Raw genomic sequence first — 26,411 nt, 5'->3', positions numbered from 1 at the left:
CATCAATTTCTGACACAGGCATTTCCTGCCTTTTCTTTCACATACCAACCCAGCCCAGCTGCACACACACCGGGAGTCCAAGCACGTTCCCTCACGTCTCTATCTGGATGTTCAGGCTGATTGAATGGTGGTCAGCTCATCTTGCAAGAGACCTAGCTTACAGGGTGGCTTGAGATTCACCTTTTTGGCAAGCATGCAACATTCCACAACTATCACAAACGTCACTGGTTAACTCATGACAGGTGGCTTCATATGACAAAAAAACACACCTAAGGCGTGAATTGGTACTACCCTGACAAAATGCTAAGAGTCAAAGCAAAAGGAGCTCAGGTACAGAGAAGGAGAGAAATTCATCTTACCAACTGTTTCACTTTTACCACCTGCTGCGCGCCCACCGACTGCGCGACGATGGAGTTTGGCTGGGAGATTTTAATACTGATGGGGGTGCCGATGACCGGTTTCAACGGCTGGAGAGGGCTTGTTGCTGAGGACGCCACTGCGGAGACGAGCACTGGCTTTACAGGTTGGAGAGAGGACGTTGCTACAGCGGAGGTGAAGACCGGCTTCACAGTTTGGATAGCTGTCAGCCCTGACGTCGCTATTGTGGTGGTGAGGACTGACGCTGCGGGACGAAGAGAGGCTGTCACCACTGCAGAGGCAGGAACGGGCTTCGCGGTCTGCAGAGAGGCTGTCACCGACGCACTGGGAAGGACTGGTTTTATAACTGGAGAGGCTGCGACTGCTGCGGAGGCAGACACTGGTTTTATAACTGGAAGAGAATTTGTTGCTACAGCTGAGGTCGCCACCGCTATAGGAGTTGGTGCAGAGGTACAAGTTGACACAGCTTCTTGGGTTGGAGCTGGCTGCTGCATACACTGCTGGATAAAGCTTTGAGCATTTGGCATTAGCTGCCGTAAGGCAAGCATGCTTTTCTAGAAAACAAGAAGAAAACCACATGGCTGTAACACCAGAACAGTCTCCCACAGTACTCGATCTTACATTAGCAACTGAACCTTCTTCCTCAGGTTTTAATTCTTTTTTTTTTTCCATGAGGCAATAAGCTGGTTATTCCCAACAAGAACCTTTGCTACAATTCATGTAGAACAAATACAAGAGCTCTTAAACTGATGAAGGTTTAAGTTACAAATCACCAACACAGAGCAAAGATCAACAGTCACCATGTCTTTGCTACCTGGAGCGAGCCTCATCTCTAGGGAAATTTACCCCAAAATATGTCCTCTTGTTTAGATTGATTCAATGTGGAACTTACGCACCAGAGTAAGACCAGCTTAACTATTCTACAATCTTTTTTTTGTTTTGTTTTGCCAAAAAAACTGCTCTCTCATAACAGCTGTGTTTATTCCATTGAGCTCCTCCAACAGAGAACTACAAATTATCCAATAAAATCAGAAACCAGCTCTGAAGATGCCTGCACTTGTGTACCAATACAGCTGTGTCTACACTAGGGGGGGATACCACTTTACTAATGCCTGCATAGCTGCAGCAGCACAGCTTAAGCCGGAGAAGTTCTCTGCAACAGGAGAACATTAGTAAAAGTATCTGGCAACATCTCATTTTTAGTACAGCTATGTTTGAGAAGGTTAATGGACAGAATAATCTTCAAGCCCTCTACAGATTTTCTCCTTGACTATTTACAATCTGTTATGGCTCAGAACCAGGGGAAATCATTTCTGCAGCTACCAGTATATTCTCACAGAACTTTTTTCCCCTGACAGTTTTTGAAGTCTGTAAGAGTCTCCAGCACAGTGCTGTTGCTCTGGGCTTCATAAGAAAAGGAACACGTTATCTCACTTGCTAATATATCGAGTGAGCAAATTGTTTGTACATCTGGACCTTCCATGGCACTTCTATCTTTCACGTTAGCTTCCCCTTCTTTTAAAAGACTGCTTAGCTTTCCTCATGCTCTTGATGCAGTTTATTTACCACAAGCATCCAGCAGATTTGAAAATACAGTTGGCTTTACAGTGTTGTTTTTTTTCCCTATTTCCAGTGTTTTTTAGGTATTTTTTTTTAAGTTATTGGAACAGGCAAAACCAAAAACACGCAGCAGCTCTGTCAAAAATATGAAGCTCAAAAGATAACAGCCAACTCCACAGAGAATCGTCCCTAAAACTCCACTTTACTAGCTAAAAATGTGTTGGCAACAACCCATATCACATCTCTTCCCAGACTTGAGCCACAAGCGCTTCCCCCCCCAGACACGGGCAGCTCCAAAGAGAAGTGCTGGTGAAGCCAGCTGCCACTTGGCACTCAGCCCTGTCCCAGCCACCCAGGGCACGTGCCAAGCAAGCCTGGTCTGTACTGACTACACACCCTTCAGGTGTTTCAGAAAGGCAACTACAGCACGAGATGCTTTAAAGGCTGGGTAGCACCATGAAGCCGGTTAACTGCGATCCCAGCTGTGCCTGAAAAACGATGCTGAAGGTTTTCTGTTTCATTGCTCATTGCGTACAGCAAGGATAGAGCATCTCACCATGCATTACAAGGGTGCAGATACTGCCCAGACCAGAAGAGCCTATGTGATACCCAGGAGCATGCAGCAGCTCTGTGTGATGCCAGCACAGACCTGACAGAGGCTGAGGAACCCAACCTAACGGATGCTCCAGTCCCATGGAGCTGCTTCAGGGTCTTTGCACCAGACCGATCAATTTTCCACGTTGGGGGTCAACTTATAAAGTCAGGAAGAGCACTTTCACAACTTCTGAAGCCAAACCTGCCCTGGCAGCTAGCAGAGCTCAAAGACCAGCTTTGCCCATGGTGCTGACCCTGCGTGCACAGCCTGGTCACTCTGCAGCCAGGATGGAACTGTCCAGGAGTAACAGAGCTGCCTGTGCTGCAGTCGTTGCACAGGCTGCTCTAGGAAGTAACATCAAAACTCTGAACTGCAGTAGGCTGTAATAATGCAGATCTGATTTATTTATTTTTATTTTTATTTTTTTTTTGCATGGGCTTTTAAAAAACACCAGGAATTTCATTTTCAAAAATGTAACAAATGCTGACATATTATATCAAGCCCTGCAGAGAAGACCACAGCTTTCTAGTCTCCTGCCAAACTTACTAGCAAAGCATTGAAAGGCTGTCACCGTAACAAAAATATTCATCCCATACTTGAAGAGATTAACACCAGCTATCTAAAGCAATACCAACATTATCAGATGTATTGTTACATCGACTGTCAAATACAAAGAAAGAGGGCAAACTCCAGAAATCCTCTATCACAGCTTCACCACATAACCATTCTTCCCTGATTCTCTGCTGCGCCTATAATGAATGTCAGAGAAAGGTACAGATCTATCAGGTCTAACAACACTGTGTGCATTGCAGTTAAGCAAATATAACCAAGTTTTCCAAGTTTGCACTGGGATTTAGTGGTCGCTATACGACAACGATGTTCATTTTTATTTTGACTGTCAATAAATGCCATTCTACAATATGCTTTCAATAAGAAGTTGAATAAAGCATTTTCTTGTTTTGATGATTACTTGCTTGAACAGAGTAGAGTTATCCCAGGTTAATCTTCCTAAGTAGCAGGAGTCCTCCGAGATATTTTCTGGAGAAAGGGGTGGTTTTTACCCTGCCTCCAGTTAAACAGAAGCCAGCAGATGAGTGAATCTGAGCGTTATGCAAATTCTTTAAGGTCAAGTGCTGCATAAGCTGCGCACAGCCTCTATTGTCACTCTTCTGTATTAGAATTCAGACCAGCTACAGTTTTGCTAAGAAAGGAAAAGGTCATCTTAGTGTAGCTGCTCTACAGTACATGTACCAGCCTCCAAAAGATTTGTCTCCAGTAGTTACTGGGGAGTAATTACGCTCCAACATGAGAATACAACTGAACTTAACTCCTCTGAAATCCCCCACAAAAATCTCTCCATCTTTGCAAGAGCAGCAGTCAAACAGGGTTAGACTAAGCACCATTTCCTCAACTGATCTGAGCAAACAACTGCTTGAGAACTCTCTTTTCTGGTCCTCCTTCCCCCATTAAATACCACATATCCACAATCAGACACTTACCTTAAGAAAAGGAACTAAGTACGGCTGTGGAGAAGACTTGAGCTCTATGTACAGCTTCTTTGTAAATTCTTCTGGTTCAATTTTTGCTTCCTAAGAGGAAAATATAATTACAACAGTAATTTATAACTGAATCTATCTCCCTCACTCCCCTCAATATGTGTATTAACAATTCATGGAAGTTTACATTATCACGGTGTTATTCAATTTCAGTATTCTCAAATGCTCCTGTATATTTAAAGAACACATTTTTGGATAGAATTATGTTATAATTTAGATACGCTATTTTAAAATTAAACTCCTTTGTTCAGCTGCAGGCAGTTAATACACTTAAAGGATATCTGTTCAAACACCCATTCACTGAAGTGAACTGATAGAAACAAATTTATAAGTAACACCGATCCTTCTGAATATCTCTTTTATGCAGAAATATTTTAAATCCATCAAGAGTACTTTATGCTGTAAAGGTAGTTTATCTGCATAAGGATCAAAATTTAAATAGATCCGAGACAAAAGACAACTCAGTGCTGTTTTTGTTAAACAATTCCAGTCTAATGCTCACTAAAGCATAATAAAGCAGAATACTTAACGCCTTCTTTCTAAAGCAGGAGAAGCCAAACATCAGAACATCACTTTCGCACTCCTCTGGCTCACAGAGCACAGTCTCCTTGAAGCTTTTTGGCCTGCCTCACCACAAACACCCGTTTCAGAGGCTTGAGAGGGTTCCGAAGCCACAGCAGCCTTCTGGGAGCCCCTTGCACATCAGCAATGGGGCTGAGATGGTGGGTAGCCCCAGACACTGCTGCCGCTTCTCACCCTCCCAGGTGAGAACATGCAGTTACCTCCTTTGCGATTGTACAGAAACAGAAGGAATAGGGACCTTAGTGCCAGTCTCCCCATCTGCAGAGAAATTATTCCTTTCAACCATATCCTCCCTGCGGACAGCTGTTCCAAGGAGCTCCGTGATAAGAGGAGGGGGTTTAAGGACCAGATATTCGTGGAAGAGAACTTTGGCCAGCTCTCCTTTTCAGTCGTTGGCCTCACTGAGCTGCAGATACAGGTTGCTGAGGTCCCACTGACACGAAAGCACTGATTTGGTATACCACATCTCAGTGCAAATAAGGTGCTTGACACCCACTCCAAGAAATGCTGCCTTAAGGACCACTTTACTTCACAGCTGGTGTTTACTTGTTTCCCTCATGCATATGAAACATTAATTTATTTTGCATTTACATCATACACACATACTGAATGACAGAAGAACAGCATTTTAAAAATACTGTAAAAAGGCAAAGAAATGCAGCGTTAAACAATTTATTAATGGCTGGTAATTACTGTTCTTTAAAAAAAAAGCACTGTAAGCACAAGGAGGATTAATTCTCATATGTTCCTATGGAAGCATGGTGTATAGTCCAGCAGGGACACACAGGCAGTAGAAGAAGAGAAGGGGAATCAAGTATTTTTGCAAGCCTGCATCTTAAAACAATCTGTTCCCTGAAATTATCCTTCTTTCTACACCTTGCTTTTCTAGACTGAAATATTCCTTTGGTAACACAAAGCTGTCTTCCTTTACCAGCACACAGCCTTCTGCTAAGGTGGAACAAAACTGCAGCAGTGGTCAAATGCCAAGACAAGGTGTGGCAGAAGAAACTATTACCAAGAAAACCCAGCTGTGCTGAGGTACACCACAAGGCAAGGAGAGAGACATTGGCAAGCCACTACGTTATTTTCTCCATCCTGTTGTCTAATGACAGATAATTTCATGCTTGCTTCACTGGAGCTTCAGCATCAATGTGCAACTCTGTTCTGTCTTGGGAGTAAAGAAGTAAAATGGACTCAGTACTGTACTACAGCCTCCGGGGGAAAACCCTTGCCACCAAAGACCCAAAACTATGCTAGCGTGAAAAAAACAGCTCAGACCCAAAAGCTATGTAAAAACTATCAATGCCTCCTGTCAGATACCTGTGTGCTTAAAATTAAATGGGAATGGGAGGGAGAAAATACAGTATGGGATTCAGCTAAAATGAGTGTTATAAGACTTAGGAAGTTCAGATGTATTCTGCCACAAATCCAATTCTTTAGCTGTTAAAAAAACGTAAGCAGAAAGAGAAGGAGCAAGATTACAAAGTCAATGTCAAAAACAATATACAAATGACACTTTGCTTAAAAAAAAAAAAAAAAAGTCTCACCAAGAGATTTTGCACCAGATTCTTCACATTCTGCCCCATTTCTGGGGCTTGAGGTCCACTACATGCCAATTTTATTAGTGTAGCAAGGAAATTCTTGCATTTCTTCACATTCTCTAACATCTCCTAGCACAGGAATAAAGAGAAGACTGTTAGATGTTGCATTGGCTCTCCAACCTCTGATGAATATAGAGAATGTTAATTTTTAATTAAATTTTTTTTTCCTTACTGTCGAAGCGCTGGTCTGTGCTACTGTTGTGCCCTCTGCTTTCACAGAGACTGCCTTCTGGGAGATGGATTGTGCAGGTGGTCCTGTAACTGGAAGTTTTACAGGTGTTCCAGTACTCGAAGGCTTTACAGCAGTAACTGTAGTAACACTAGCTGTTGCAGCTGCTGGCTGAATAGAAAAATTAACACTTTTTAAACCAAAGATTAATATGACAAACACATACTGTATTCTGCTAGCATATTAAGTAGCATCCTTCCTCCACTGTCTTCTGTCCACTTTGGAAGGATGCACGTGCCAGCGAAAGCAGCCAGCTGAGCAGGAGCACCCAAGTTCTTTCTGCTTTTTCCTTGTGGGCACCAATTTAGATCTCTCTCAAATCTGCCCAGACACATACCCATTCAAAACTCATTTATGGGATTTTCAGGTCTTTTTCAAACCTCTTTATCTATCAACAGAGTCTGAAACTCCAGCAGCACAAGAATTGTGAAGGTTTACAGCAAAAGCTAAAATTGCCTTTGTCCTTTGCAAAACACGCTGAAAAATAGTAGTTGCCAAAGAAAACCTACTAAACACGAGTATTAATACTTCAGATACATTAAAAAATTGTTCTTCTGATAACGGTACAAGTAAGATATTTCTAAAAAAACAAAAAACAAACAAACAAAATTTTTCATTTTTTCAACTTCTTAACTAAAAAGCCACAGTTTGACCTCACAGAAAACAGAAATAAGCAAAAATTCCAGTTCAGATTTGAAGCCTGAAAGCCAGTATTGTTTTTTTCCTCCACCCATTACACATAAGATGGTAATGCCCAGCTTACCCTGTCACAGATAAAACAGTATCAAATCAGAACTGGATAGAGTTTGTGTAGAATATCAAAGTGCTTTTAAATCCTTCAGAACAGGGAAAATTAGTGAGCCAACCTTTAAAGCTAGAGCAAAAACACTGGCACTTTTGTCAGACTCTTTTTCCTGGGTGGATCCTTCCCCCCCCACACACCTCCCCAAGCTGCTGCCAGCTTGACATGAAAGAAGCAGGCAGCTACCAGAAAGCTTTCCAGCTTCGGCTCCCACTGTTGGTAACACTTTAATAGCTCTCTGCAGGATCTTTGCCACCACCACTGCCTCTTCCAAGGATGAGGCTCAACAGCTCTAAGACCACAGGGAGGCAAACTGGGCATGAGAATCCCACTAACAGATGGAAGGGAGGAAGATGGAAGGGGACAGAGTACAGACCTGTCAAGCTGCAATGCCTTGGGCTTTTAAAAACCGAAAACATGAGGTTTGCTGGAGCTGCTCTCTTGCGAATTCCAGTGTGTTTACACATCAAGACCAGAACAGTATTTTATCAGCTGAGGGAAGGAACAACGGGAAGTCTGCTGGACCCTTTTCCCAGAAAGATGAATATATGGGAATTAACTTCTGTCATCTGCCCTCAACCTCTTTCGCTACTGACAATTCTCATTCTCACTTTAAGCAACAGAGAAAACAGCCACCACAAAAAAAAATGGCATTAATCCTGCATATTTTGAAGTCATTTCAAGAGAAGTGCTCTGCATCTAAATGAAAGTGCCCCAGCATGATGCTAATTAGATACTTTGCAACTCTGTTACCCCATCTGGGAAGAAGGTAAAAAGATTTTTTAAAAAAAAAAAAAGTACAGGTATTTTGTCCAACCTCTGAGCTCAAACATTCAGGAATGACAACATATGCTTTTGTGGATGAGAAGAATAATCCTGCAGTCAGTAAAAGGAGAGAGCTCTGCATGCAGTAGTGTACCAAGTTATACTCAGCACAGGATAAGAGACACAGCCAAGCCAAGCACTATTTCCTCTCCACTGTCTCCCACTTTTTGTCATGACATTGTATTCCTTCACTAACATTCCTCTTCTGTTACCTCAAAAACTCTCAAGACTAACACCAGCAAATTCTTTTAGGACTGATGAACAACACAGCTGCCAAGGAAGCCAGGCCCAAGGGCTCTTCCTTTCCTTCCCCAGGCAGTTCCTGCAACCTGCCACATGGGCTCCCTTGTCAGACCTCTTTCATCTCACCTGCCCCAGGGTGAGGACTGAAGCAGCCCTGTGATAGCAATACGCATCCATACGAACCTATTTACTCTTTATTCTAAAATAAACTTGTACAGAGGTGTTTGTAATAGTCTGCAAACAGGCAGGCTCTGAGGAAGCCGTTACAAAGAAAACAGCAGTGTGCATTCCTAGAGTCATCCCTCTGGCTACTCAAATCCAGCCCCATGCTCATTACAAGTGTTCAGGTTTCTACAACCAAAGAAAAGAAACCTTGCCAAAAATACTCTACCTCTTTAAATATCTCAGAAAATCACAAGTTGAACTGATTATATCAAAACTGAACTTAGAAAGTACAGAAGAACCACATCGAAGACAGATGAAAATTAAAAATGGAGAAGTTAACAGCTTATTAACTTTGTAACAACTTATATGTTGATCCTCAACGTATATTCATATTAGACTGTGAGGATGCATCCATCCATCAGCTGTAAGAAATTTTTCTCTCTTCTCCCCAGGAAGTACAATTGATGACTATTGGTTTTATATCCTAAAGACTTCTATGTAGAGACTGTGAACACATGGTTTGCAAGCTAGAAGTCCAAAATAAAAATAGGTCAGGAATACATGTTACTGTTCTTGTTAGACAAGGAGCATGTGTTGTTTCCACTCTAAGTAAAACACAAAAGGTATTAGGAGATCTCTGGGTTTTCCCCTTTAAGCCCAACATTATCCATCTGTAGTGAGAAGGAAGAGAGAAAAGATCACAGACAGAGCTGTAAGTAATTTTCAGTTACTAATACAGTAAAACAGCAGGAGGACAGATCTGTAAGTCAGACTGTTAAGTTACTGCTGTCAACAAACTTATCTCCCCATCTTTCAAACACACTCAAGGTCAAGAACATGCATCCAACATGGGGTGTTTTTACTCATTTTCTGAATGCTTGGTCAACCACTATAGACCAGTCCCCTTCAAGCTCTTCTACAAAAAAAAAAAGGGCAAGTACAAGGAAAATTTCTCCAGGGATAACAGTATATTTTAGCCGCAGAAAGAAGCATTTTTCATCATACATGCATATCCAGAACTCTGGTGCCCAAGAGCAGAGAAAGACCTGGATCTAGAACTGTCGTTCTCTACAGGTAGAAAGGGTCTCTTCCACAGAGTCATACAGCATTTCACTCTGGTAAAGAGAAGTAAGTTGGAAAAAAAAAAGTCTAAAAATAATGCGGCATTTCCAATCACTGTCTACCTACAGTCATATCTTTGGAATCTGTCTACCAAATTCTCAGAGGTTTTCAGCTATGATCTTCCTTCAGCCTTTAATGAGAAAAACCTAAAAAAAAAAGTATCAAAAAGTACAAACTTGAAAAACAGCTTGACTGTTGCAGCCAGCTTTATCTTACCCTCAGCACCATCTCAAGTACATTTTTCCCCCCCCTAAGAAATTAGGGAACCCAAACAAAAAAAGCATTAGGAAGTCTCCATCCCCCAGAAAAGCTTCATCTAGAGCTTAAAGGAGCTCAATCACAAGGCACAAATGCATTGGAAATGGTTCTTTGAACTATTTATTTTACACATTGCTCACTGATATTCTTCAAGTGCTATCTACTGCAGTAAGGGAAGATCTGAAATGTGCTGGCAGAAGCATTATTAAGTTAAGAGCAAAAGCTATCTGGTTAGTGAAAACCACAGAGTTAGAAATTACAAGAATATATTCATATTTTCCCCAGTTCTCTCCATTACTTATTCTGTTGTGCAATGAAGCTTGCTACCTACCTGTATTACAGCAGATGGCTGAACAGTAGAAGTCCCAGCATTTGTTGTTTGAGATAATGTTTTCACAGGAGTAACTACTGCTTTCTTTAGTAACTGGGTGCCAGAGTTCTTAAAAAAAAAAGAATAAATACATAAATAACAATTATGCACGCGCAGAAAACACAGGCGCTGAAGTTAGTACCTGCTCTTGTTCGATATAAACCAAGACACCCGCTCTTACTGTAATGAGACAAGTATCGTTCATAGAATCCACATTGTTAAAACACTTTTCAACAAAGCTATTTGCCTACTAGTTTATGTGAGCACAAATTCGGGGACATTTACCCACAATGCCTAATCAGAATAAAATGGTTAAAGAATGAGCATTTGGGGAGTATTATGCAGACAGTTACTTTTTTGGACCTACTTTTACTTTGTGTGCTGACTGTATTACAAAAGATGGAAGTAAAAAGCCAGCAGAGCTTAGGGAAGGAGAAAGCAAATCCTGGGAAAATCTGGGAAAGGTTCTCAGCTTCACTTTGCTTCAGAGAAGTATGTCATAAGAAGATTGAAAGGTTGCAGTTATACTAGCCACAAACATTTAGGTAGGGTGGCTTTTTTGTTTGTTTTTTTACAAACATCTTTCTCATAATAGAGGGAATTTTTAAGTTGAACTATACCATATGCATTGACTAGCAATTTGAAAAACTGAGAAAGCAAAGCACAATGGTTATGTGCGAAACAAACCAACCATGCTGCTCAGAAAACATTCAAATACTTAGTTAACCAACCCTTAATAGATTACTTGCAAACCTTGTTATGAACACATAACATACAGATACATAAAATTAAGCCCCTGAGAAGTTACCTGTACAGCACATATTCTGACTGCAGGTGTGCTGGTAGCTACAGACGGTCGTACACTTGTGTTATTTTGTGGCTGAGCCTGTGCTCGTGCTATTACTTGTTGAGATACCAGCATTAGTTGGCCATTACTGCTTCTGATAAGAACAGTTCCTGTTGGAGAAAAACACCCAGACTGTTAGAAATTAAGCGATATTATGGCTTTGCTACTATACTTCTGTGGAAGAAATAGCTAGACCACGCTGATAAGCTAATGTAATATTTAGTTTCTTACTCCAAGGAACAATTGCCAAGAAATTTAAGAGCTAAAAAGCCTACATCAGTTTTATGCTGCATTTTATCACAGAAAACAACTCCCAAAGTCAAGTGACAAACTTGACTAGACAGCCATATAAAAACACTATGTGTGTACAAGATACAAATTGCAAAGCAATTCATTATTCGAGTCTAAAGATATCTGGGACATGGAAAAACAAAAAGAAAACAGACATTTCCCCCCAGCAGCGCACACACACTTTGCAATTACTTTAACTGTAACCTCTTCACGCAGTTCTTCAGCCTGCAAAACGTATCACCACTACTGGACTTAGCTGCCTCTGCACACATTTTCCCTCTCCGAGCACTCAGGCACATGCTTGCAGGTGTAGATACAGTTCAGAGGAAACCTGCAACGGGAACTGCAGCCTGAGTGATACCAGTTCACCTGCCTACACCAAGACCATGCCCCGCAGTCAGAGGGCAGTGGTCCCCACCAAAAGCCATTTCAGACATTTCCTGCTGTCCCTCTGTCAAGGATCCATCCAAAATCATTTGAATTCATGGATGTAAACAAAGTTGATTACAGCCAAATAGGAAAACCCCCATGAAAGAGTAACTCTCCTGCCTTGTTTCCTTGGGTTTTATTTTTCTTTTTTAAACACAGCAATGTCAGCCCAGCACTAGTGCTCCTACAACCCTCCTCCTGACCCATCAGCTACAACGACCGACAATACACAGTTAACAATGAGGTATTTTCACTCAAGCTTTCAAATTAAAGGCACTCTGAGGAGAATCAGATGTGACAACAGAGTCCCAGCAGCTCTGCATCTGGGAGCCATTCAGCTACCAGTGCCTCCTCCTTCCTCCCCGTCCCGCCACGGCATGGACCCTAGAAATCCCAGACATTTCATCAAGGTCACGATGACAAAAAGCCAGCTGGGTTCCTGGCCTGGACCCCTGCGAATCTTCCACAGGAGCTACAGATCCAGAGCACATTCCCTTTGGCCTCACCTCCTTTACACCTTCAACAGCTGCCAGGTCCACCACTACCACATCCACTACTGCCCCCTGCACACAGCTGGTTAACGAGGGCCTCACACAGGAAAGGAGCAAATGTACAGAAGAATACAAGATAGGTAAATAAGAGTACTTCATTTTTTTAATATATTTTTTATTTATTTATTTTGAGGACCGCATAGATCTGCCTTGCAGGTTAGCTGACATTTGAAGAATCCCAGTTCTTCTGCCACGCTCATGGTTATTTCCCCATGCGTAACAACTCTTTATCATGCAATGGTCTACACTGGCTGGTTTGTCTGGAAGCTGTCAAAACATGCCACACAAACCAACCTAAGCCAATTTTAATCAGAGTTAAAATTAATGGAATAGTTAGAGCCACCGGCTCTTAAAAAAAAAAAAAAAGTTGATAAATGTGAAACTATAGCCAGGTGTTTAGAGGGAGCTTTTCATCCTCCACATCTAAAAGCATACGGCAACAAAAAACTTCATATAAAATTCTGTAAAACCAACATCCTGCCATTTATGTAGCACAGACTAAGGCTGCCAGGGCTGCATTTGGAATGATTTCCCCCATTCTCAACCAACCTTTACTTGGTGGGGCAGATTCACAAGACAGTTGGCATATCCAGAAAAATACTGTTACTCCATCCGGCAACTTAACTTTCCCCTTCCTCACGGAAATCTTGACTATAGTTACATTTAGGTACAGATGGATCTTTTAATTTAATCAGTGAATGCCTGGAATCACTGAAGATTTTCAATTTTCTTCTCATGATGTCTTATTTAGACAGCAATTCATAGCATGCAACTTCCCATCAGTCAAAAAAAATGCCTTTTTTTCCTTGTTCACATCACATAATTTATGCAGATTCCAGGAGAAGAGGGAAAGCTGATGATGCCACACATTTAGATATCAAAAGCCTTTCTCTTTGCTCTAGGTCTACATTCAGGATTGTTGAAGCATTGCTGCTGGAGGTTTTAGGTTTACTTTTCTCAGCTTGCTTTAAAATGTCATTGCTAGCTCTGCTCTTTAAGAAAAGACATATAAGTGTATCACTTAATTCGTTTAGAGATTTGGAATACATTATGTTCTTTGTTTTCATGAATTTGGATATTTTGTCACTAGCCATTATATATGGGGTTGGTTGGTTGGTTGGTTTTTTAAACAAAGCTGTCAGAAGCAGAAATTCTACTTCTCTGAATCATACTGCAAAAAAAAGAAACAGAACAGGTTAATTACGAGCCAACTTAATTAGTTATAAGGTGGTTTTCGCACTACTGTTGTGAAGTTTCAGTTAAGCTCTGCCAGAAACCATGACCAAGCCTGAAGAGTAGTACTCCGTCGTCCAGTCTCTTGAACAGGGAGAGCTTCCAGCAGGCTCCACTTGATGGGAAATTGATTCAAAAGCAACACAGCTGGCAAACTCATGCAAATACTACACAGGTCATGGTTGTTCAATATTCTGAACAAAAAAAAAGAAAAAAAAGGCACACAAAAACAGCCTTCCCCAACAGGGAACAGGCCCCTTTACATTTGACCACGACAGCAATGATCCAACAGCACCATACCACAAACAAGAGGGAATTTCCACCCGATGACAGGATTAGTTTACTCAAGGACACTCATGCTTCATTAAAACAGTTCATAAAGTCTTTAAGTCTTTTAGCTTTATCACCAGGTGAAAGCATGCACAGAAGTTACCCAAGGCCACTCCCAGGGTAGTCACACAGAACTCTCCAGTGTAATATGTACCTTCCCACCTGGAGCAAACTTAAATTTTGCTACATTTGTACCATTTGGCTTTTTTTTTTTTTTTTTATAAGGTAGTAGCCTCTTCATATCATTAGCTTTTTGTGACAGCTACTGAAAGCGGAACTCTGAAATCAACAAACCCAGTATGATGGTAATCTGCTACAACTGCTCTTGCAGGAGTAACACTAGAAAAGCCTGATACCAGCACAAATAAAGCTGAGGAAGAACTTGAAACAGCCACTACTAAAAATCTGTACAGTGAAAAGCCACAAGACATCACTTTGAAGCCTCAAACACAGAGTTCTGCAGTTACAGCCTGATGTTGTGAAGTGACAGCAAACTGACACATGGATTGCCTGAAACAATTTGAAAGCTGTACAGAAGGGCATTTTCCACTTCTGGTTGTGGCAAGCTACACTTTTTCACAGCTGAAAACAGAAAACCCAGAAACCTTTGATACTTCCTTTCCACCTTGAAAGGCATGCAATGACCCAGTGCTGAAGTCAATAGCAAAGGCTCCAAGAAGAGACATAGGAGGTAACTTCTGCCAGTGCAAAACTGCACGGTGCTCAGAGCTTCATGCACTGCATACAGCTGCACAAGCATTAAATTAAAGAAGAGCAGGCAATGGTATCCCTGAGGTTCTCTAGAGAAAGCTCACTACAGAGTTGTGCAGCTACCAAGATAATACTATTGGAACTGACAAGAAAAATATTGCTTATCAGGAGCTGTTTTCACATTCACTAGAAAGCAATTTCTTGTAAAACTAGATCAACGCTTGGAGTCAGTCACTACAGTAACTCCACAGAAAGAGAGGGAAAAAAACCTTTGAAGAACTGTAATTCAAGTTTTAGGCTAACACTGTTCAGTACTATTAAAATCTGCAGAGATACATACCTGTGATGTCTGACCAAAATACTGAATGTACTTACTGAACATTCAGGCATCTCCCTAACACCAGGCATCTCCCTAACACCAAAGGTGCCTCTTTTGGGCAGCACTGCCAGGAAAGCAATGCTTACAGGAGATGCAGCTTGATAGTTTTACACAGGTTGCTTCAGTGAAGAGAGGTAAGGCGTTCTTACACTTTGATAGTCAGCCCAAAGCACAATCCCTTCAAGGTTGCAAGGCTGTTCCTATTTTCAGATCACAGACTGAAAATGTAAGTGACCAGGTTACCAGCAGGGATGGGTTGTTCACAAGCTTCATTGGAAAGGCTCTGGGGCCTCTCTCAGATTAGCAGCCCTTTTTACAATTAACTGACTTTTGTCACTAGGACTTCTGCCTGCCCTTCCAAGAACACCCTTTGGGAAGCTACTTATTTTTCTTGACTGCCAGTTAACCCATCTGAAATAAAGTCAGCTACTTCATGTAAAGCTTCTGCTCCCTGCACACCTACCTTCAGCCACAGTCCTGCAGGAAGGAGCTGACGATGGAGACCCAGCTCAGCTTCCCTCAGAGCTAACCAGAAGGAGCCAGGCTACAGCTTCCCAACTAGGGTCTCCCTGGGAGCCCTGCCCTTTGTCCCCAGCGAGCTGCCTTCTCCTGAAGAGGAGCTGCTCCTTCAGAAAGAGCACCCGGGGTCACTCAGACAGGGCTTAGACAGCCACCACCAACAGCACCCTCTACACATAGGCACACCAGCCGCACGTGCCATGGAAAACCAAGGGCGCCTTATATTAAATTCCCATTTGCTGCTTCAACCTCTGTGGTCAGGGAACAGTGTCAGGAAGACCACACAGCTGTCAGGGTACAGCTGGGCCGGCAACCGAAGCTCAGGGTTTCATCCAGCAGGACTGCACATGACATGCTGAAAGCGTCCCAGCTTCCACCATTAGCTCTCTATCGCGTAAGACAAGCCCGAGGAGGCCATTTTGGAAGGAGGACATCCACAAGGAGTTTCTCAGGCTTCACCTGAGGTGAACTAGCTAGCAGGGGTGCTCCTGTGGAGAGGCACCGTCACTCCTTGTGTGTGAAGCTCAAATTGTCACGTTAAATCACCACTTTGATTACACAATTTCCGACACAACTGCTTAACACAACAGCTCTTTAGCACTGCTTTGCTACAGTGCACTGCAGCACAACACAAGAAAGCAAAAACCAGTCTCCTACTTAGGAAATCATACCTTTCACGCCTGCCTCCTCAAAAAACATAGAAACAAGAACCAACAAGATCAGACCCAATTCATTTAAGAGAACATGAGTTACCACAGCTGCTTTCAAACAAGGGCGAGTTGTTTATTTTGAAACAAGGGGTGCAAACATCAGATATGGTCCCAATTTTAGTAACGTTCCCTTCAGGAATGCTCTGAAATGCAGAACATAGGTAAGAAACAGTAATTATAAAAATGTGGGGTTTAAATGAGACTTTCAGACCCCAAATCAATGAGCAAACAATTTAACAACAAAAACATTACTGCTGTTTTCAGACATGTAAGTGCCCTCTGTTCCTAAACAAGTCTATTTACACTGAACTTCTCAAAACAAAGGGACAGCTCTGAAGGCAGTTACAATGTAAGAGCAAGTTTTGAAGAGGATGTTTTTAGCAGGAGCTGAATGTCAACTTGAAAGGAAAATTAGTATTAAGTTTCTTAGTGTGTGTGTTTAGGATGAACCAAAAGCCACTAAATAAAAGGCCAAACACTGCTAATCCATGCAGCAGCTTTGAAAGCAGTTTCTCTCTCTAAATGCATCCTTAAAAAAAAAAAAAAAAAAAAAAAAGAGGCAGTTTTTCTTCCTCAATCCTGCTTGAGTCATTTAAAAGTTACAAAAACACATTTCAGGACTAAGATCTATCTAAAACACGCCTTATTACAGACTGACTAAATGGTGACCATACCAAGGTGCATTGTGTTGTAGACTGGCTGTAAAAGACTGCTAGACAGGCAGAAAGTATTAATGAAATACTGTGAAAGACACGGCAGGTGAGTTAGATACCAATGTTGACCGCTTTCGCACAACTCATATAACCACTAATGTCAGAGTCCTATGTTTTCAGGTGAAGTATGGACTGTGTTGCATGCAAGGTAACTGCTTATTCCCCATAACCCTCACCTGCTACTTGAGTTTTCCTAGATGTTGACTGCAGATTTGTGTACTGAAGAAGAAAAAAGGATGAAAGCCCAATTCGGAGGCAACACCAGTGACAAGTGCAGCTTCTCACTACCTTAAGAATGATGCTATAACAGCGGTTTGGCTGCCACCTGAAGTTACCCAGCCACAGGCTGCCAGTGACAAGTGCCATCTTAAATAGAATACAATCATATTTTGACAACTGATCTTCTGGGGAGGCCATGAATATTTCCTGCTTGGGGACTTCTTGGGGGAAAACATGTGATTGCTCTTAGATTTCCTAGACTAGCAGGATAGAGGGCTTGTCTACACCACATGGGCCACATGGAGTTGTTCAGCTTGTAGTGCACTCCATCCACAAAGCCCTTTATTGCACATGACAGATCATCACCAACTTCTGCAAGTCAGTGTTTGTAGAGGCAAAAGGAATTCAGCCACGGTCAACCAATAATCACACTGGTCTGGTAGCAACCAGAACCACTCACCACATCCCCAGACCCTCAAGCAGTTGACTCTCTTCATATGTCATTTCACAAACTGAATAATTACGTATCTCAGAAGTCACTCTTTGCATTCTTTCCTTGTTTCAGCAATGTCTGTATACTAATAGGTCTTTGTACCAGTGGCTCAGAAACTGTAACTAGCATGTGGATGCCATGGTACCACCGTGAGGTGTCCAATTTTTAGTTCTAATCCAAGACACCTTGTTTTGCCCATAGGTACGGAAGTACGTGAATACTTTTCCAGGCCAGGAAAAGTATTCAAAGGTCGTAATTCCAACTTGCTCTCAATGCTACAAAAGAACAGAGACAGGTTCAACAAAACGCAGGGGTACAGAGAAACGTCAAATCCCACATGTACTTTAAAGGAGTTGACTGCATCTTTGCCAATCGCACAAACGCCACACTGCAGATTTGTGCAGACTCTGGCCTACAGCTTTTAACCTTGCACCAGCTGTGGACTTCTGACTGCATCTCAAAGCATTTCAAAGCCTGCCTTACCCACAGACATCACTGTCCAGGTGATAACAGCACGGTTTTACTAGCGGCATAGTTTCCCAGATTACCTGTATTATTGTGAGCAGGTTTTTAAAGCACTATGCACCCACAGCTCTGTCACACTAATGACTCGAGCTGTGCACAGCCCAAACCTCCTGAAATGCCAACCTTTCTCCACTAAGCTTCTGTACTAACACTGGGCACCAGCTCCCGAGACAGCCTGCACCGGCACAGCCTTCTCACGCATACAGAGGCAGCAAAGGGATGATGAAATCTATTATGAGCAGGATAGAACAGAGTCAAGCAGCCTATTATTTCAAGTAATTTGGCATTGTGCATCTTTCTGAAGAGTATCAAGCCTCCTCTCCCTCCCCTAGTCCAGGAACTAGACTAAAAATGCAGACACCTGAAACCCTGTTTCACACAGTAAATCTTATTCCAAGTGCTGGAGCCTAGCTGCTCACTAGTGCATGTTTGGGGCCCAGATGGGTATCTGTTTCACGGACTAGCAGTGGGGCCCACCAACAGCATCACTGCCTTTTCAAGGAATACAGGCCCATGCTCCTGTTAAAGAGTTTTCCTAGACTCACACACAGTTGAGCTTCATTAATTGAAAATACATTTATGTCCATATAATTTTACTGAGTAACAGTAGAACTCCTATGCAAAAATATAACTGTCCCAGTTGCAAGGTAGGAGTACCTTTTATTTATAGCAAACAACAGATGTCCGTACCAAACATCTGAAGAAAATCTGGACATTGCATTGATTCTTGGAGGGGCTGTAAATAACTGAGATCATAGATATTTTCTGGGCATAGTTCCAAGATGGCACTACTGTTTCTGTTCAAATTCAAAGTGTATTTATTACATTTGAATCCCAAGAGTTTCTGTTTTTATTATGGGTAGGCATATGAGATTCCAGGCCAACTCTGTGTTCCACAAGGCAGTCTTATTTGGTATCGTGAGAACATCTAGCTTTTGTCCTTGAGACACATCTTTCAGCCTCTGGGATCGTTTCCCATCCGCATTTCCCCATCTCATCTTTGTGGCGTGCAACTTTCCTACTTGAGGCTTGGTTGCTTTCCTGCCTAAGTAATCAGACAGTTCCAGGATTGCCTACAGATAAGATAAACTGACTTCGAGTTCTCATGGACCCAAGTCACTTCATGAAGCAGCTTTGTGTATTTGCAGAGAACTCAGCTGATGGCAATGATATAGTATCTCAAAGGAGCCAAAGTGACATTTCCTTACCTTCAAGGGAACTCTCACTGCAACAAGCCACTGAATCCATACCCCACACCCTCTTCTAGCTTGCTGCGATCTCCTAGTATTCGCTGGAGTCAAATTCCTTAAACAGCGAGCTCAAAGTCTGACACATAGCAGCACACAGCTCTATACGAACCACAAGATAAGCCAATACCCTGCACTTAACATTTGTAGAACACTGTGAGGCTGTGACAGAGAAATCTGAAACTTATGGAGTGTTTAATTATAAATTTTAATTTTAGATCAAGAGATGCTAAAAACTGAACTGGTGCCTTGACAGAGTTCTAATAAAAGGCAGTATCACCCCCCCTTTAAATCTGTCTCCTTTAAATAAGAGGAGAATTAACTCAATTAATCCAGACTAATCTTGCAATGAGACCTCGTTCTCTTGGTGTTCACGTAAGGACCAACAGCAGGTTGAATTCCACTTGATTCCCTCTAAATGCACATATTCACCCCTTTGTTGGATGGATTTTCACATATTTCAGAAAGGCAGGCATGGGGCTCAACACCGAGTTTTAACACTGGTTATCCCCCTGTCCTAAATGGGATAGAACTAATTAAAATCCTTGCAGAAGACAGCAAAATTTTCATGCAAGTATTAACTCCTGTCTACCTGGATACTGTTGGAACTGTCAGCAAAACTGTGTGATATTTGTGAAGCGGTAAGGCTACAAGCCCTATACAGCTCTGTTCTGAATACACCCACCCCCTTCAACACGCACCATCAGCTGCCCCGAGAGGATTTCCTCCTGATACACCAAACAGCCAGCGGGACCTGGCTTCCAGAGGGCTCCACTTTAGCTAAAAGGCATCTGCCACTTGGCAAGCTGCAAATGAAAGCCTTCCAGAGTTTTGCCAACCAGGACACCCTGTGTCACCCACTTTTTAACCCCGCCTGAACACAAGCAATCTAAATTATCCAGGCAACACCTAGGAGCAGCCAGCACCAACAAACCCATCTCCTCTGCCTCCACCCCACTGGGAGCACGCACTAGAAGAGGCCTGCAGGCATGGGCAATGAAAAACAAGAGCCATCGTAACATCCAACTGCTCTTGGTTCAGCAACTTACCCCAAGCTTCGTGAGTTCTGCAGTCTTAACAGAAACTAGATGTGCTCATGACTAACAAGGGTTTTCCACCTGGCATCGGGTTTTCCCTGCTTCAGCTTTGATCAGGGTATTTCTTTGAGACAAGATCTGCCAGTGGTTCATTCAAAAGGTGACAGATAGCAGCACAGACCTTAATCATCACTACTTGGGTAACAAGCAGCTTTCCTGCATCTTTTGCCATCTTTTCTGCTTTGTAAATTAAACACGTTTTTCCTGTAAAATCACCAGAACTTTCAGAGAAGTAGCTTCATGCAAAAAACTTCAGATGACAAAAACACACAAAAACTTAAAGTGCATAGGACAGTAAGTATTATTCATTTTTGATACATACCAGAAGCTTCGCAACTTACAGCCAGACTTACATAAACAACTCTAAACAACTACATAAACAACTACATAAACAACTGCTCAATATAACAACTCAGCAGCTTACCTACTTTCTCAGTGACTTTGGAAAAATAATATTGAAATACATTTAGTATTTTTTCAGCTGTCACTTGTGCATGGATGATGCTATTTTTACTGCTATAAGCATCCTTTAAATAGTGCAAAAGCAACCGAAGTCAGGCTCAAGTTCTCTCTCCTAATGATTAAAAAAAGTTTAACATTCACCAATCAGTAATTGATTGTAAAATCTGAATAGCACGTAACATTAATTTTACTGAGCATCATATTTCAGTGCTCCAGTATTCACAGTGCATCTGCTTTTATGAGAAAACCATAAATATAGAAATTAGCTTTGTATCTTCTGCCAAGATTTAAATCATCATTCCCATAGGGCAGTGCCTTTAATGATATGAAGGCATTGTTTCACCAGACACATTCAGTCAGAAGAGTAAAACCAAATCCTACAGCTCAGCCGAAGACATTTACTCACTACCTTTTAAGTTTTCATTAGTTCCACAGGTCTGCCACAGCTTTGCTGACCCCTCCTCAGAAAAAAGTTGGCTGGTGTTGCCTCTTGTGAAGAGAAAGTTTGCAAACAATCCATCCTGATAAGACCACTAAACAGAGGACACTACTGGGATAAAAAAAGGTTAAAACCGTCATCATTTAGCAGCTACCGGTCATCCTACATTGTAAGCGTTACACTTAGACTTCAAGAAATTATCTACATTCAGAAACTGCAGACTTTGAAGGAAAGCCTCTAGTTTCTTGACATGCTGAAACAAGAACTCTTTGGATATCCTCCTCCTACGCAATCAAAGCAGAAAATAAGAACTTATTTTAAAAATCTGCACTTCCTTCTATTCCAAAGTGAAGGAACTGCTGCAAATACTACAACATCAAATTCCTCCTGCCGTTTTACAACCGGGAGACAACAAACAGGACAGGCGGAGGGAGACAGGGAGTGCTGTACTCGACAGCCCCTCAGCCAGCTTTGGGAGGCGGCAGCGTGCACAGGTTTGCCTGCCCTCACCTCCGCAGATGACCTTAGAGCTACACAATTAAGAGAAACCCAAAGAGATGAGCCCTGTGCCAGCCAGGAGCAGAGCTGGGACACCGCATAACCTCCCTCCCTCCCTCCCACAGGTGCCTGCTCGCTGGCTGCCTGTTTTCTGACTGCCAGTAAGCACAGTTGGGCTTCCCAAACAGTTACTCCCCATCAGCCCAGATAAGCTGTAGGCAGAAGAAAACCCGCCAGGGACGGGCCAAAATACAGAAGTGAAGACAACTGAGCTGCAAACAGGAGCCACGGACCTGTACCTGCTGCTGTTTCATCTCTGAGGAGGATGAACGGGAACATTTATACAGCAGCTGAGCCTGGCACCAGCTTGCCAGCCTGGAGCAAGCAGAGGCACTGCACAGACCCAGCCAGTGGACATCTTCAGCAGTAGTTTCATTAGCAACACTGACCTGAGCCAGACGAACCAGCACTCCAAGGTAACAACGGAGGATGCTCAGCATCCAGCTGAGCTCTGCATTTTGTTGTCCCATCACAAGAGCAGGTCCAGAGGAAGGCCACAAAGATGACCAGAGGGCTGGAGCACCTCTCCTATGAAGACAGGCTGAGGGAGTTGGGGTTGTTCAGCCTGGAGAAGGGAAGGCTCCAGGGAAATCTTATAGCAGCCCTCCAGTAACTGAAGGGGCCTACAGGAGGGAAGGACTCTTTGTCAGGAAGTGGAGCAATAGGACAAGGGGCGATGGCTTTAAACTAAAAGAGGGTAGGATCTACATTAGGCATCAGGAATAAATCCTTCACTCAGAGGGTGGTGAGGCACTGGAACATGCTGCACAGAGAAGCTGTGGATTCCCCATCCCTGGAGGTGCTCAAGGCCAGGCTGGATGGGGCTTTGGGCAACCTGGTCTGGTTGGAGGTGTCCCTGCCCATGGCAGGGGTTGGAACTAAATGAGCTTTAAGGTCCCTTCCAACCCAAACCATTCTGTGATACTATGTCTAACTGTCCTTTCAACACCTGCCTGTAATCAATACTGTTATACTTGATCACTGTGTTTGAGGGCCAGGGAATAATGTAAAATCCACATGGGCAGACAGAAGGGTCAGAGAACTACATTCAAGAAAAGTTAAGAAGGAAACCAGGGATCAACACTCCCTCATTGTTTTTATGCTCCTTCTCTATCTTCCACCTGTCCAAACCTGTGTCAGGCCCAAAGACACATGAGATGTGAGGTCATGTCTCATGACCCTTCAAAACATTCAAATTACTTTGTTAACATAATTTATTTGCCCTACTCAGCTATGACAGAGAAGAACCAGAAATGCTGTAAGTGTTCAGAGAAACCTCGCCACTCCTTCCCTTCCCGAGCCTTTAACTATTTCCTCCTGTTAACAGCACAGCCCAACCATTTCCCCCCCCGCAACAGTAAGCCTAACTTAACCAAGGGTATTATAGAGCCCAGCTGAAAAGCCCCACCAACCAGTCTAAGAGTATTTAAGGCCAAAACGCCACAACCAAAGCTTCAGGGCAGAACCTGTCCTGTTGGAGGCACATAAAAGAGCCCCCAGCTGAAAACATGGTACAGACAGACTTAGTGTCCCACCTCATCACGGCTGGTACAGGAGATACCTCAGGGCAAAGGAGGAAGGCCTTGAGTACGCAGCACTAGTCCTACAGCTGGCTACTAGGCCCCAAACCTGAATTTCACAGAAGAAAATGCTGGAAAACCCTTGTTACTCATGAGCAAGTCTGGGTTCTGTATGCACCAGAGAACTTGCAGAGCTCAGTGATCTTCCTTGGGAAACTTGGTGAACTTTGGCAGGAGGTAAATCCACGCTCAGAGAAGCGAAGAGCCGTATCTGGTCATCAGCCAGTAACTCCCCCACCTCCTGGCTTTGCTGAGGGCAAGGGAGGGAAAAGCAGAAGCTGAAAAAGAAAAAAACAGCCTAAATCCGTGACTTTCAAGAGCCCTTGCTGCCCCCCAAACAACAGGGTTTGAACACGGCTATCCTGGGTGCCTTTCTTTTCCCCAAACAGCAGCCCTCTGCAAGCACAGGTGCAACGCCTGCTCCGGACCGCACCAAGTTCCCAAGCACTGCAAAACGCCCGCTAAGAGCACTGCTGTCCGCGCTTCCTCAAAGCAAGCCAATTCAAACATCCCTGACTGAGGCTCAGAGCGAGCATACTGCACGCGTGCATGTTTCATTACAGCTTCCGCAGGTACCCCAGGTTGAATGCCACGGTTTTAAAGCCAGATGAATTACCCCTTGCCAATTTTAGTCTGCACTGCTAGATTTTAATCATTGGTTTGAAACAAACTTATCAGGCTTCAGGATTTGGTGGTTTTATTCCACTGTCTTTTCTAAGTCGATCAGCACTTGCAGCATGCTCAACATCTTGCAGTTAAGTATCTGGATGATTTTTATACAGATTCCACATTTAACGAGTAATAAAGACAGAGGCAGAACATTAACACTTTATCAAGCAAGAATTCACTTTTAAGTTGTCCATGGGATGATTATTTTGAGGAATTTCCCTGATCTGTGTGAAATCTGACAACTGTGCTCCTTCTGGAGTATTAAACTCCATGCAGTTACTTACAGCTACAATGCTGTACTGCGCTGGCACCTCTGAACTTTAACACAAAGTCTGCTTTCTTCACTTCTTGTCCCAAGAGCAAGGAAAACAAGCTGATGCAACAGAAAGGTAATGCTACTCCTGCCTCATCTGCCTACTGTCACAAATACAAGTCCGATTACATGCAGTGTGCCTTCACGTAACGAAACCAAGCTAATAGGAAAATAACAACAAAAACTATTGTGAACTTGTACTTCCCAAACGACAAGCACCTCACACGTGCGTTCGCTCACCTGCATGGAAAGATGTTTAACTGAACATCTTTCAGTTTAACCGGTACATTCCAAGAGACAAAATACGAGGTGGAAAACCTGGAGATATGGGGGCCCATACTATTAAAAAACATATTTCCATTGTGGTTCATTTCAGAGGAAAGCTGGCAAGGAGTTACGACTCATCCTTGACTGCCAAATCCTCAGACAGTATAGCATAATGCGAGTGCTGGGAGATCCAAAGGAAAACTTACTTAATAAAGACTCCTTTTTTCTTACTATAACTTCTTACAGTTCCTGGAGAGGCATGTCTTTGATACAGACACGTGAAAAGAAAGATGAAAAAGAAAGAAAAAAGGAAATGCATACATGTAGCAGCAGCACGGGAATTAATGTACAGCCAGCCAGCCATTTAGGCAACATCCTACCTGAAAGCAATTGCAAAAGATGCTCCAACAAAGGAACTGTCCTGGCAAAAAGCAATTATAGCAACAGCAGCACTGAACAATAACATACCTTGGGGGTCTCAATATAGTAAGACCAAGGTTAGTGGCATCGGTCACTGTATTTAAACGCTTAAAATGAAGTCTGACAGTGAGGAGGAGGAAGTTTCGAACTAACAGCATGATCCTCTTGGGACAAAGCACAGGTAGGAGCGCCTGGCTAACCGCTGTTAGCATCCAAAGCAATAAGCCATCTTTATCACCACTACTCGTTTCCTACCCTAACCTCTTCTTTGCTGCTCTAGGAAGTACACCCATAAACGTGGTGCTTCTCTGAACTCTGTGTTTCCCACAGATGCCTTGTGGATGAGAAGTGTCTCGGACTTCATTGCAGACCTTATGCAGAGCAGTGCTTCGCCTCGGTAGTGATCCATAGTGGCCTGGCTGGCTGTAGCAGCAAAAACAACTCCTCCAAAACTGCTCGATAAGAGTAACTCCTCCAAAACAGCCTGCTTTGAGCATGAGTAAAAGCAGTAGGATTTGCACACTCAGAGCGGGTCATTTCCACAGTTGACAGGGGTTCACGCTTCGCATTATCCATCCCTCTCAATTCCGTGAAAGCCTCAATTTTCAAGTCACAAACCACCAAAACTTGGCCAGTCAGCGTGCAGGGAGCAAGAGACCTGCCCCCAAAAAAACAATCTCAAGACAACAAAAACTTGTCTTATGGAGACTTCCAGACCCATCCTCTGGTCACTAAGAGCACCTCCGGCCCTGTAAGCGCCCCAACGTGCCCCGGGTCGTTGCCTTACGGTCCCCAGGCAATTTTGGGGCCGGCCACCAACTCGCCCCCAACTCAGCGCGCCCCCGGGGGCTGCTCCCCCCCGCAGCTGTCAGCAGCCCCTCGGCACCCAGGGGGACCCCCGCGGCCCCCCGGCTCTCCCCTGCAGCCGGGGGCCAGGCGGGGCGCCCTCCCCCCGACTCACCTGGGGGCAGCTGCAGGTTGGCCGGCAGCTGGATGGTGGCGGCGGGCGGCCCCTTGGGAGCCACCGCCGGCCGCGGAGCCCCCCCGGCGGCCACCCGCAGCACCGGGGGCCCGGCGGGCGGCGGGGCGGAGGGCGCCGGGCCGCCGGGCGCCTTGGAGGAGG

At 43.5% G+C, this 26,411-nt stretch overlaps 1 protein-coding gene across 1 annotated transcript in view; it reads right to left on the bottom strand.

The window, feature by feature from the left end:
• Positions 1-26,409, bottom strand: part of TAF4B (TATA-box binding protein associated factor 4b) — a gene marked incomplete at its 5' end in the record, with an annotated part of 70,868 nt that extends 44,459 nt beyond the window's left edge. The window contains 7 exons of the mRNA XM_035317212.1: positions 360-932; positions 4,033-4,122; positions 6,219-6,341; positions 6,445-6,612; positions 10,248-10,355; positions 11,095-11,243; positions 26,250-26,409. Coding sequence (XP_035173103.1) covers positions 360-932; positions 4,033-4,122; positions 6,219-6,341; positions 6,445-6,612; positions 10,248-10,355; positions 11,095-11,243; positions 26,250-26,409 — 1,371 coding nt within the window. The remainder of the gene's footprint in view (positions 1-359; positions 933-4,032; positions 4,123-6,218; positions 6,342-6,444; positions 6,613-10,247; positions 10,356-11,094; positions 11,244-26,249) is intronic.
• Positions 26,410-26,411: the final 2 nt, after the last annotated feature.

The sequence above is a fragment of the Oxyura jamaicensis genome, chromosome 2, assembly GCF_011077185.1.
Source record: "Oxyura jamaicensis isolate SHBP4307 breed ruddy duck chromosome 2, BPBGC_Ojam_1.0, whole genome shotgun sequence".
NCBI lineage: Eukaryota > Metazoa > Chordata > Aves > Anseriformes > Anatidae > Oxyura > Oxyura jamaicensis.
Note: the sequence above shows the minus strand (reverse complement) of the source record. Positions and strands in the feature narration are given on the sequence as shown.